General features: G+C 39.3%; 1 protein-coding gene across 2 annotated transcripts in view; it reads right to left on the bottom strand.

Annotated features, from left to right (window-relative positions):
• pemt (phosphatidylethanolamine N-methyltransferase) overlaps positions 1-12,996 on the bottom strand; it is a 65,414-nt gene extending 52,418 nt beyond the window's left edge. Inside the window, exons 1-2 of one of the 2 annotated variants that reach the window (XM_031295363.2) lie at positions 12,615-12,996; positions 10,535-10,655 (exon numbers count right to left, since the gene is read on the bottom strand). In XM_031295363.2, coding sequence (XP_031151223.1) covers positions 10,535-10,642 — 108 coding nt within the window. In that variant the 5' untranslated portion in view covers positions 10,643-10,655; positions 12,615-12,996. The remainder of the gene's footprint in view (positions 1-10,534; positions 10,656-12,614) is intronic. The other variant, XM_031295362.2, reaches the window with a different exon arrangement.
• Between the last annotated feature and the right edge of the window lie 237 nt (positions 12,997-13,233).

Here is a 13,233-nt window from a genome sequence, read left to right as displayed (position 1 = left end):
TATCTTAGCCTGGTCCTACTAGACTCTGGTACATTTTATTAGTACAGAGAGTCTGGCCACTCTCCATTAACAAGTGTTAACTTCCTTGAAGGTGGGTACTCTGTTGAAGTTTAAAACTATTGGATCTGCCCAGAGCCACTCTGGATCCGCCATAACCAATCGCTAACGTTTGGTCGTGACGTTGGCTTAGCATCGCTAGTGTTCACCTTAGCCAACTCCTTCACCACTAACGGAGCGAGCTGGAAAATCAAACTTTTCCCGAACCCCGTGGGGAGGAGGGCCACAACATCATGGCCACCAACACAACTCAGCAAAGATTGTTCTTGCTCGGGCATTAACGTCTGGATATTCAGCAGCGTTGCCACAACAGACTTTCTCCGCCACCATTACGGAACTACAACTCAAACTAGCGCACAAACTCAACGCCATCGTTCTCAGCCGCTCCCTCTGTTCGCTGATTGGACCAGTTAAGATTTGGCCAGAGAAAACCCAAGAATATACCGCAAACCCAGACAGTGTACTGAAGGAAAATGAAAATTGAGCGGTAGTACGTAGGAGGGTGGAGCCAGGATATCTTTATCTATCATGTGCACAACAATGACAGAAGTAGTCTTTGGCAGTGAAGAGCAGTCTTAGGAACAGCTAAGATATGCAGAACCCTCAGGATCCCAGGCCTCTGGTACAGTAGAGGACTGGGGGTTGGGTATTGTTTTGGTGCTAAAACTATACTTTTCAAACGGTGCCTAAACTGAAGCTTTAAAAAAAAAAAAAAAGAAGGAAGAGCAATAAACGGCATTCACTGACAAAGAATGGCTTGTTTATTGCTAAAGCCATATGGTCAAAATCAAATGATTTATTAAAAATGTAATAACAATAACGTATTAGTGTTGATGTAGCCCAAGTCTGTTGCGTCAGCTCCACACTCTGGTGGACCAACCACTGCTGGGTGATGGAAAACGCATCACAAATTGTGGCTATTTTTCACACACTCTTGATCACAAAATGTAGTTTTCAGGTGTGACTCAATATGCCAACACATTTTTTCAATGAAATTGCAATTTCTCCATTCTTTTTTAATATTAGTTGAGCAGTCCCAAGTACCCCCTGGCAACTGCAGAAGTATACAGACTGAGGTAAAGGGGGTTAGGGGACACTGGTGAAAGCAAGAAAAGACATCATGTCAAATTCTCTCCATTTTGCAGTCATTCTCTTAAAACCTTTCCATTGGTTTCAAACTAGACTTTACACATTCCAACAATTTATTCAAGCCATTAATGCTGCACTGGAGCATTATTTTGAAGGTCAGCAAAATAAGGCTTGTACAGCAATCTTCTAGTAACACAGTTAGTTCCCACATCCTTTTATCTAAAGGCTAGCAGTCATGTCCATGCGATTCCAGCTGGGATGCAACCTAAGGAGGTGTATAAAACAAGAAAGAACAGACTGACCACTCTCCTCCCAGTACCTCAGTGTCACTGTGACATCTATCTCATGCAGCCCCAGAGCCGATCTAATCTCATGGAGCAGATTTGACTTTGGAAGAGTTAAGGCAGTTACACACCACAGGGCTCCAGACTAACTTTTTGCCTTGGTCGCACTGGTGCGCCTAACTTTTTTTATTTATTATATTCATATTCATTGAGGCATAAGATACAACTAAGAAAAGAAAATTTATTCAGAAAATTTAAATTTGTATCAATATATGTTATTTATTAATCTATAAAAAAATGATTAGGCCTGCAATTAAAGAATTGATTTGATATTAATCAGTTAATTACTGCCATTCAAAATGTGTTTTCCTTTATCTTTACAAATGTATCTTTTTAGTAGAATAAAGTATGTTGGTGAATGTTTTGCAGCGTAGTTAATTTATGACATATTTCTGTTCAAACCATTAACGGATCTGTCAGGTTTCCGATGTGTCCCCCCCCAATGTTAAAGCAGCTGAGGCAGAAATACTCACTTTGTTTTATTACATCCTATAAAGACTAACAAATCAGTCATTACAGAGGCAAAGGCAGAGGAGCAGGCTAATCACGAAGGTAAGAGAGAGGGAAAGACACTAATAACCCTTTGACTTACAGTTGAAACCAGATATTTACATACACTTCAGAAAAAAACACAAAAACTTTTATTTCTTTACTGTCATACATTAAATCAGAGTAAACTTTTTCTGTTTTAGATCAATGCATATTAACATATTTTTTGCATTTGTTAAATGTCAGAATCGAGCGAGGGAGAATTTCTATGTATTTGTTTTATCACTTTCATCAAAGTCAGAAGTATACATACACTAAGTTTATTGTGTCTTTAAACAAAAAGAAAACTCCAGATGATTCCATTCTAGCTTAAGAAGCTTCTGATAGGTTAATTGATTCCATTTGAGTTAATTGGTGGCACACCTGTGGATGCATATAAAGGCACACCTCAAACACAGAGCCACTTTCTTTGACATCATGGGAAAATCAAGAGAAATCAACCAAGACATCAGGAAAAGAAATGTGGACCTCCACAAGTGTGGCTCATCCTTAGGTGCAATTTCCAGATGCCTGAAGGTCCCACGTCCATCTGTTCAGACAATAATACGCAAGTATAAAAAACATGGGAATGTACAACCATCATACCGCTCAGGAAGGAGACGAATTCTGAGTACCAGAGAGGAACGTTTTTTGGTGTGAAATGTGCGAATCAATCCCAGGACAACAGCAAAAGACATTGTGAAGATGCTAGCTGAAACTGGTAAGAGAGTGTCATTATCCACAGTAAAACGAGTCCTGTACCACCATGAGCTAAAAGGTTACTCTGGGAGAAGAAAGCCATTACTTCAAAACCACCATAAAAAAGCCAGACTACAGTTTGCAACTGCACATGGGGACAAAAATCTTAATTTCTGGAGACATGTCCTGTGGTCTGACGAAACAAAAATTTAACTTTTTGGCCATAATGATAAACGGTATATTTGGAGGAAAAAGGGCGAAGCTTTGAAGCCTCAGAACACCATCCCAACTGTGAAGTATGGGGGTGGTAGTATAATGTTGTGGGGCTGCTTTGCTGCAGAAGGGACTGGTGCACTTCACAAAATAGATGGCATCATGAGAAAAGAAAATTTTGTGGATATATTGAAACAACATCTGAAGACATCAGCCAGGAAGTTAAAGCTTGGGCGCAAATGGGTCTTCCAAATGTTCAATGACCCCAAGCATACCTCCAAATTAGTTACAAAGTGGCTTAAGGACAACAATGTCAAGGTATTGAAGTGGCCATCACAAAGCCCTGATCTCAATCCCATAGGAAATTTGTGGGCGGCAAAGAAAAGGCGAGTGTGAGCAAGAAGGCCTACAAACCTGACCCAGTTACACCAGTTCTGTCAAGAGGAGTGGGCCAAAATTCCAGCAAACTATTGTAGAAAGCTTGTGGAAGGATACCCAAAACGTTTGGCCCAAGTGTAACAGTTTCGGGGCAATTCTACCAAATACTAAGGAAGTGTATGTATACTTCTGACTTTGATGAAAGTGATAAAACAAATACATAAAAATTCTCCCTCGCTCGATTCTGACAACAAAAAATATGTTAATATGTATTCATCTAAAACAGAAAAAGTTTACTCTGATTTAATGTATGACAGTAAAGAAATGAAAGTTTTTGTGTTTTTTTCTGAAGTGTATGTAAATATCTGGTTTCAACTGTAAGTCAAAGGGTTATTAGTGTCTTTCCCTCTCTCTTACCTTCGTGATTAGCCTGCTCCTCTGCCTTTGCCTCTGTAATGACTGATTTGTTAGTCTTTATAGGATGTAATAAAACAAAGTGAGTATTTCTGCCTCAGCTGCTTTAACATTGGGGGGGGCACATCGGAAACCTGACAGATCCGTTAATGGTTTGAACAGAAATATGTCATATGTCAAGAAATAAAAGTTTTTGTGTTTTTTTCTGAAGTGTATGTAAATATCTGGTTTCAACTGTATGTCATCTCGGCCACAAATTAAGTCCGTCTCCACGCACGCAGTGCTCGGACATCGTTCCAAATTGCTCAATAAGTAATAGTTATCAAAAAGACTGTAACATTGTCACTGGCCTCCATGCTGCTGTTTACTAACCCTGTTTTCCAGCGTGTTCGTGACATGGAAACATGACACAGCAGGAGAAAAAAAAACTGAAAGGCACGCTAATTTTGGAAAAAGCATGACAGATACGTAGGAAAGAAAATTCATGGAGATCATGTGAGTATATGAGGTAAGAGGGGGCAGGAACACCTGGTCATGCAGGAAAAATACAACAATGTGATTCACTAACCCCACTATGACAAAACCATTGGTAGTGAGAGCAGAAGGGCATGCTGAAAGGAGACAACAGCAGGGGGCAAAAAGAGAAAAATGGTGCAGAAGAGAAGTGAGAAAGACAAATGATGTAAAGAGCCAGAATATAGGGCCTGGCCTTGGCGGAGGTCTGCTCTCTCCGAATGCCCTTATAGTTCAAGATGAAACATTTCAGCCTTTTTGAGCAGTAACATGCTAAACCTTCAGCACTATCAGGAGCACGGCACATGCTGCACACAGTGTGCCATGAAACAAGGTGACAGTGTGACGTTACGTGCAAGAAAAATGGTGAGAAGCATGCTTTACCACTACCTTTAATCGAAATGTTATCACCATAAATGAACATATTCCTTGGACAAATGTACAAGTTAGCGCCCTAATGAAATATATATATATTAGGGCTGTCAATCGATTAAAAAAATTAATCTAATTAATTACATACACTATATTAGGGCTGTCAAAATAACGCGTTCATATATATATATATATATAGATATATATTTCTTCTCAATCTTTAAGCACAAAGATCACATATATGTCTGTTTCTTTCTTCGCTCTTTAAAAAGGTGGTAGTCAAATAAATCTAAATGAAACCCAATCCCTACCACTCCCATCTTGCAGGAATATGGCATTGTAGCTCAAAAAGATAAGATGAAAAGATCTTTTATCACCTGCTTCTCTAAGTAAAATCCATCAGTCCTAATGCTCTTTGCCTGAATACCTCCCTATTTTCTTTCAGTCTGAAGATAAAATGCAGAGCGGAAGGTCTTTGGATTGAGTGCTGAGGAGATTTTTAATATGTTGGAACGTCACCCTATCTCCCGCTATATCCAGCTCCAATTTCGCTCCGGTACCGCTCCCAACCGAGTACATGCAGATGAACGGCGCCCACCCTCCCTTCATGCCACCATTGCCTGCCATCAGGCCGACAATTTGCTGCCGAAGATCCTGGCATGAAAGGAGGTTGGGCGCATTTCATCTAAAAAATACAACGCACGTTTTTTTTCCTTTTTGGAGCGAGCCGTGAGCGACTTGCGACTTGATTCCGAGTTGAGCGCAGAGTAGTCTATGTTGACGACGTTTCATTTCTGGTTTTGTTCAGGTGCCGCCGGAAATTCCAAAAATCCCTAACTTTATGCCGGACGTCCGTTACCTTCCGCTTGCTTTGTGTTGGCATTGTAAACTCCGGACGATTTATGAGGACTATGGTTAACTGCTCCTCAGATCTCTGCAGGGTAAATCCAACCAGCTAGCTAGACTATCTGTCCAATCTGAGTTTTCTGTTGCACGACTGAAACAGCTTTTGAACAAGCTCATGTTCCACCAAAACTGTTCCTTCCCGAGGCTATTTTGCAGAGGCAACGTTGCTCCGTCCTGCGCTTAGCGCCGCCCAAGACGATTGTGATTGGTTTAAAGAAATGGCAATAAACCAGAGCACGTTTTTCTCCCATCCTGGAATGCTGTGTGGACCAGTCAGACCCTCGTTTGCGGCGCTGTGGAGGAAGGTCTGGCAATGTGAGACTAAGCGCAGAGCGATGTTAAGCGGAGCGGCCTGGAGCAGCTTTGAGCGGGGGGAGTGGAGAGAACGAACAGCTCCGTCAATAAGGAGCGAAAAATTCTCACCGCTCTACTTCGCTCATATGCTCTGCTTCCAGCAAAATGCACAAAAAGGGTGATTTGGGATCATGTGCAAGGCCAAGAGCACCTCAGTAACACTTACTTTAGTATTATGGCTTTTCTTTGTAAGGAGAGAGCTAATGCATGATGAGAATGTGTGCTGCCAGGCAGTGCAGGTGTGATGACTTAATGGTAAAATGAAATGTAAATTGTGAATTACGCCAATTTTAGATATAATGATCCTACAGCCTAGCAAGTTATCAAATCTGGACATCACAGCATCTGGTAAAGAGGTACATTGTATTCTAAACCCACCATTTTATGGACCCCCCTGTAATTCGCTTATCAAGTCTCCAGGGGGGTGGATGATGCAATTTTGACATAAATGCACCTTTTGTTCACTCACCTTGAGAAACCAAATACTCATGCTAAGATTCTATTTGTGGACTTTTCATCTGCTTTTAACACCATGCAACCTTAGATTCTTGCAGACATTTTAGCCAGTGAATTATATATTAATGCAGGTATTATTTATTGGATCATGGACTTTCTCACCAGTAGAGTTCAGCAGGTCAGAGTGGGCTCATTTCTGTCTGATGCAATGACAACATCCACAGGCAAGAATGTGTTTTATCTCCTTTGCTATTTATTTTATACACAAATTCATGCACTAGCACTTTACAAAACAGGCACTTTATTAAATATGCAGATGACACAGCTCTAGTGAGTCTGCTACAGGATGGGGAGGTAGATCAAGGGCCAGTTTTAGACTCCTTTTTAGAATGGTGCAATAAGTCACACTTAATTTTAAATACCTATAAGACCAAAGACATGTCCATAAATTTTAGAAAGTCACAGCAATCGACCAACACTTTTATCAGTGGGGAGACTATTCAGGTTGTTACAAACTACAGATACCTTGGCATTGTACTAGACAACAAGCTTAAATGGGACTCATGGACTGATCTTTTGCACACTAAGACACAGTAAAGAATGTACTTTTTAAAGAAACTGCTTGTTTTTAATGTCATTAACAAAATGCTCCAAATGTTTTATACTACTTTTATTAAAAGTGTTTTAACTTGCTGTATTATCTGCTGGTTCGGAAATGCCTCGGAGTCACAGAAAAAGACAATCAGAAAAATAGTTACAACTGCCAGCAAGTTACTTGAGATAACACTACCGAGTATTGAACACATTTACAAAGACAGACTGGTGAGAAAGGCCACTAACATTGTATGTGACTACACACACACCCCCTGGCATCTCATTTTAAACTACTGCCATCTAGGTGTCATTTCTGCCCACCCCTTCTGACCAAGAACAGATCCAAATTCTCTTTTGTACCACAAGCCATAAAAGCCTTAAATCAGTCAAAATAAGCTAGATGTCCAGCTGGCCTGGTCAAACCCAAGGGTGTATAGTGTATTGTAGTGTGTGATGTACTGTATGTTCTTCATGTTATGTCTGTCGGGGTCTATTTGTTTGCCACGGGGGACAATAAAGTTATCTATTACTACTACTGCTACTACTACTACCAAGTTACCATCATGATTCCCTTTTCACCTGCCTGGACCACCTCCAGCTGGTTTTATTTATATTTCTATTGTAATTTTATTCTTTTTTTTTTATTGTTTGTTCTTTTTTCTTTTCTACTGGTTTTTGGTCTTATTTTCAACAATTTCACTCTTGAAAGACCTTGTTACTTTGTTCTGTAAAAAGTGCTATATTAAATGAACTTAAAATGTAAATAAAAAATTGTATTATATTATTATTATTATGTACATGTAGTAGTAGTTGACATAACTAAGTAAAATATGTTGGATGGAACACTTCATTTCAAATACAAACAGAATAGAAATTCAACTGCAGTATATCTGTTGAACATCTTGCGAATTTGTCTTTATTTATTCACAGATTTTCTTTGTTGCATTAGTGCTCTAAAAACATTTTCAATTCATAGCTTTTTAGTTATGAGCAAGTACATTATAATTATAATGGTGCACGTTGGCTATGTTTGACAGTAAAGTGCCACATCAAGAGTGTGGGGGAGAAATAAAGTTAAAGAGATTTTTTTCTAACATGACTACTAAATTAATTGCAGCTAACAATTCACGCATAATTAGACTAGAGTGTTGGCATGATTCACACAGTAAACCCCATCACTGCGCAAGATGCAACTTGAAATGTACTATATGACTCAAGGCTGCATAGCACTAGTCCATGCTTTAGGATTGACTCTTTTACAGTGCATTACAATCAACACCCCCCCAAAAACTCACATTTTTTATCGCCCCATTTTAAAATGCAATTTTTTGCAATGTTTGGTCTTTTAGAGATTAGCTATAATCAGTCTGGCTTGCCTGATCGTGATCCTAAAAGATAAAGATATCTGATAAATCTATGAAATATAATCCTCTGTGATAGACAAAAGGGGCAGTTATATCAGGCTCAGACACTGTGGGGACAGTTTTCGGTTACACTTTACTTGAAGGTATCTACATAAGAGTGACATGACACTGTCATGAACGTGTCATAAACAGTATAAACAAGTCATAAACGTTTATGACATAACGCTTCTTTTATTAAGTGTCATTCGGTTTTTGTCATGACAAGTTATGGTTAGGGTTAGAGTCAGAGTATAGGGTTCACGTGTCTTGACTGTGTCATGTGTTCATGACAGTGTCATGTCACTCTTATGTAGATACCTTCAAGTAAAGTGTTACCCCGTTTTCTTTGATTTGACAAAGACGGATCAACAGTCAATGACAGCCTATCTGTGAACAGCAAATTTCAAAGCTATAGCTTCTAACACTATAGTTCCCAGTTGGTTTCTTCCACCACGTTAACCGAGGTATTGGAGCATTGGCTGGAGGTATGAAATGTCCAGTGTTGTGTATTTTACACATGCTCTAGGTCTGAAACGATTGCTTGAGTTACTTGATTACTATAAATCATTGATTCAAATGTCTTTGCTTCGAGGCTACGTGTAACATCCCAATGTGTTTCCACACGTTGATTATGACTGTCACACAACGCGCTCCCAAGTGACGTGACGAAGACGGTGGGGATTGCAAAATGCAAGAAGAGAGAGAAAATAGCGAGATAGCCTTTTTCTTGCAGCGCCTGGTGAAAATATCCTGCCCGGCAGAGTAGGGCACCGCCTATTGCGTGTTCAACCAAACAAACCACTATTTACTTTTGCTATTTAATAAAGCAAAAGTAAGTCTTATCCGATTACTCAAATAACCGATGGAACTCGAGTATAGAAATGGCCCGATACCATTTTTTGCTTCCCGATACCGATTCTGATACCTGAACTTGCGTATTGGCCGAGTACCGATCCGATACCAGTGTGTCATATATTTTATTATGTTTTAACAACTGTATCCCTTACTTACTTACTTATCCCCTACTATCCCTGTATGGATGTGATATTATTTCTATCTTTGTCGGTCTGGCTCAGGTTAAAGTCTCTGTGAAACATGAATTCCACAGAACTTTCTTTTATTCTCCAGTTTGACAGTCAGTTATAACGGAAAAAGAACATGAATAAACTACTTTAATGTAGATTTTCTTTAGGGCTTTATTACGTGATATCGGATCGGTGCATAAATTCCAGTACTTCCCGATACCGATACCAGCGTTTTAGGCAGTATCGGAGCCGATACCGATACTGGTATCGGAACATCTTTACTCGAGTACTAAAATAATCCATAGCTGCAGCCCTAATATGCTCTATGCAGTGCAGCCAACAGAGTAAGGCTTCAGGAGGAGGACGTAACGGAAGTGGAAGTTCACATTTTCCACATCCACCAGGTGCCCCAACCAACCAGTAGGAGTTAGTATTGCAGCAAATAGGACAAAATATCTCACCAGCTTCCCACCAATGAATCCCTGGTGTGCATCTGGTGTGCAAAAGCACCTCTGCTGGGGATTCAGTGCATTTCTCGAGTTAATGAACACAGTTATTCACTGATTAGCTTGTTAGGCTAAGTGCCTGCTGATTACTCACAGCCAGAAACAGCAGCAGTGTTGCTATTGTTCGTACATGTCTGCCAAAAACACAGACTGCTGTCTCAGCAAAGTTGGGTATAAAAGGGTGAAGACACGCTGAGCTGTCTGTACACTTTGAAACCAACACAAGTATTCTATAGGACATTTCCTGGTATCCAACCGAAAATCAATTTAGGAATATCATTGAAAGGCTCTATCTCCACTTTCAAAATAAGCTTTTTGCGGAGTCCAACACATTATTAGACTGATGAAATCAAACAGAATTATTTGTGCCAATGTGTTATCATCACAATGCACAAATAAAAAGAGAACTAAGTAAAGTAAGTGACAGATATGGCGTCTACAACAGCTACATAAACAGTAGACATTTTACTGTCCAGTTCTGCTGGAGTCGCTTAAAATCATTAAAAGTGAAAATGTTCAGCCATCATGAACGTTAACGGTTATGGTTTCAACGTCTCAATTTTACAATCTTTTTTGCTCCAGACCTCAGTGAACTTAACCGCACAAACCTTTAGATAAATAGGATAAACTATACAAGAGGTTACATGACTATTTAGTAGCTATTTTCTAGGAGTATCTCTTACCACATTCCAGAAGAAAGGGTTGAAAATGATGGCGATCACAGCGATACAAAAGCTGGCGTCACCAAAGTCGATGTGCTTTAGGAATCCTTCCATCGGCGTCAAGTCCATCTGAAAGAAACAGCCGCGTGAAAAATAAACATAAATACAGAAAAAAAACATATATTGTCAGAGGTCTCCACAGATTTTTGTCAGATTTCCATCCAAATTTATAGCAAATTTGAACAGAATTTTTTGAAAATCTGCAAAGGTTGGTATGTACTCAGACTTACTTGGTCTTGGTCTTGAGATTCCTTTTTTTTTATGTTGGACTTGTTTAATCCTCAAACCACTTTAGATACGTATTCCCATGTTATTTCCTATTTAGCTTGCAGATACGTTTCAGTTAAATGTTGAAGTACCAAGAGTTTCAGAAGATAGGCTTACATCAGCATTTTCTTGACCTTTAAGAGGCTTTTTTAAATTATTTGAAGTTATTTTTTTGTGCCAGACGCTGTTAGTTATGGTCTAAAAGTCGAATTATAACTGCATTATACAGCTGTGCTTGTGCTGGTGTATCAAATCACAGTAGCGGGCCTTTATAGAATGTTTTTACTGTGGATGAAAGGAAAAAAACAGGCAAAATGGGGCTTCTTTTTTTTTATTAAATGAAGCATGGCACATTGTCATAACAATGTATTTATAGTCTGATATTCCTTCTCCCCTCACACACTGGAGTGCTGTGTGTGGTTTGCCATCTTATACCTGCTGACACCAGAGATGAAGACAAATACAACAGAAAAGCATTTCTAAACTCATACTTTAATACATTTTTTTAACCTGCTACGTAGCGGTCAAATATGGGCCATTTTTACGAAAGTGTCATTCCGTAAATTATGACACTTTTAATGCAAAGTTAGCATTGTCCCAGATGTCTTTGTCATGACAACTTGACATTAACGAAGGCCTATCATGACATATTTATGACGTTATTTTTTTGTCATGTCAAGTTGTCATGACAAAGACATCGACAGGTTGTACTGTCTTGTTTAATGTCAAGTTGTCATAACACAGACATCTCGGACAATGCTAACTTTGCATTAAAACTGTCATAATATACCGAATGACAGCAGTCATGAACACTCCAAATGACTCCTTCATGTTCATGATAGGTGTCATCATGTCATAATAATGACGGTGTCATGTCAGTCTTATGCACACCCCTTCAAATAAAGTGTTACCAAGATATCTTTTAGGCAGATGACCTCAGTTTGCTTTGAATGTTTGATGTGTTTTATATCAAAGTGTTGGGGCCAAAAGGGCAAAACAGCCACAAATATTACATATTTGACAGGCTCTAGCTCCACTTTCAAAATAAGCTTGTTGCGGAGTCCATTATATCATTAGACTGATGAAATCAAACAGAATTCTTTGTGCCAATGTGTTATCATCAGAATGAACAAATAAAAAGAGAACTAAGTAAAGATATGGCGTCTACATCAGCTACCTAAACAGTAGACATTTTACTGTCCAGTTCTGCTGGATCTCTGCAACAATTAGTTGGCTAAGTCGCTTAAAATCATGAACAGTGACTTCCTGAAATTGTGCATATGACAAGCTGCTTCTGTTGTTCACTGTAGAGGGATCATAGAAAGACGAAGATAGACTTATTTCTATTGGTGAAACATGGTACTTTGTTTTTGTTTTTTTCAACTGTATCAGTATGCAGGTTAAAAAAAACAACAACATAAAAGTATGAGTTTAGAAATGCTATTTTGTTGTAAAAAAAAAAAAAAAAAAAAAAATGTATAACTTGTTTTTTTTGCGAAAAGTTACTCTCATATTGTGTTTTGTTAAAGTTGCGTTGCTTGGAGCCACTATTTCTTTACTGTGGGTTTGCAGAAAACCATGCTTTTATTTTGAAAAGAGAGAAAAGAGATAGACCGCCTGTTTTTCTGGCTGTCACGAGCTCACTTTGTAAACAATAAAGCCGACTGGTTAGGCGGTCAAACCGGGACCTTCGCTGCTTTTCTGGGCCGTTACACCGACTCACGTGAAAGTTAGACGTGCAGACCAGCCTCGTATTCAACCGTTTCAGTTTTACCTTCGAATAATCGACGTTGTTGAGTCCTCCGCAGCAGTCCAGCAGCACAGGTTGATTATTCCCGGCAGGGTTTTCGTCCGGAACAGCGCTCATACACACTGAGTGAACACTAGCCGACTAACAGCCCTCATATATGTGCGGGTTAGATAGCAAGTATTGCACAATATTAAGTGCAAGGTTCTTATTTTTGGTGACAGAAGGGTGCAGTTGCCGTGGAGAACAACACAAGTCCTCATAACCTATAACCCCGGCTCAATGCATCGTGGGAAATGTAGTTAATACTCCACTTGTAGGCTGCTGGATACAAGCAATTCATTTATGTATCTTAACACAGGCAGCCGATATTCTCGCCCAGAAATGAACTTAAATCCTAAACTTTTGGACCTTCTGGAACACATGATAACGTGTAGGATTTGTTTCTTCCTGCATTAGTTTTCTCCTTTGTAGTAAATAAATACTCGTGTCTCTACAGTGACATCTGCTGGCTGACAACATTATAGGCCTAAGGCTTTTTAGAGCTTGGGTGTGTGGAGAAGAAAACTCCCAGCCGTATATTTATTAGACATGTTTTCAATCATCACATTTATTGGGACATATTATATACATATTATCTGTTATG

The sequence above is a fragment of the Sander lucioperca genome, chromosome 22, assembly GCF_008315115.2.
Source record: "Sander lucioperca isolate FBNREF2018 chromosome 22, SLUC_FBN_1.2, whole genome shotgun sequence".
Lineage (NCBI taxonomy): Eukaryota > Metazoa > Chordata > Actinopteri > Perciformes > Percidae > Sander > Sander lucioperca.
This window is presented reverse-complemented; position numbering and strand designations above follow the sequence as displayed.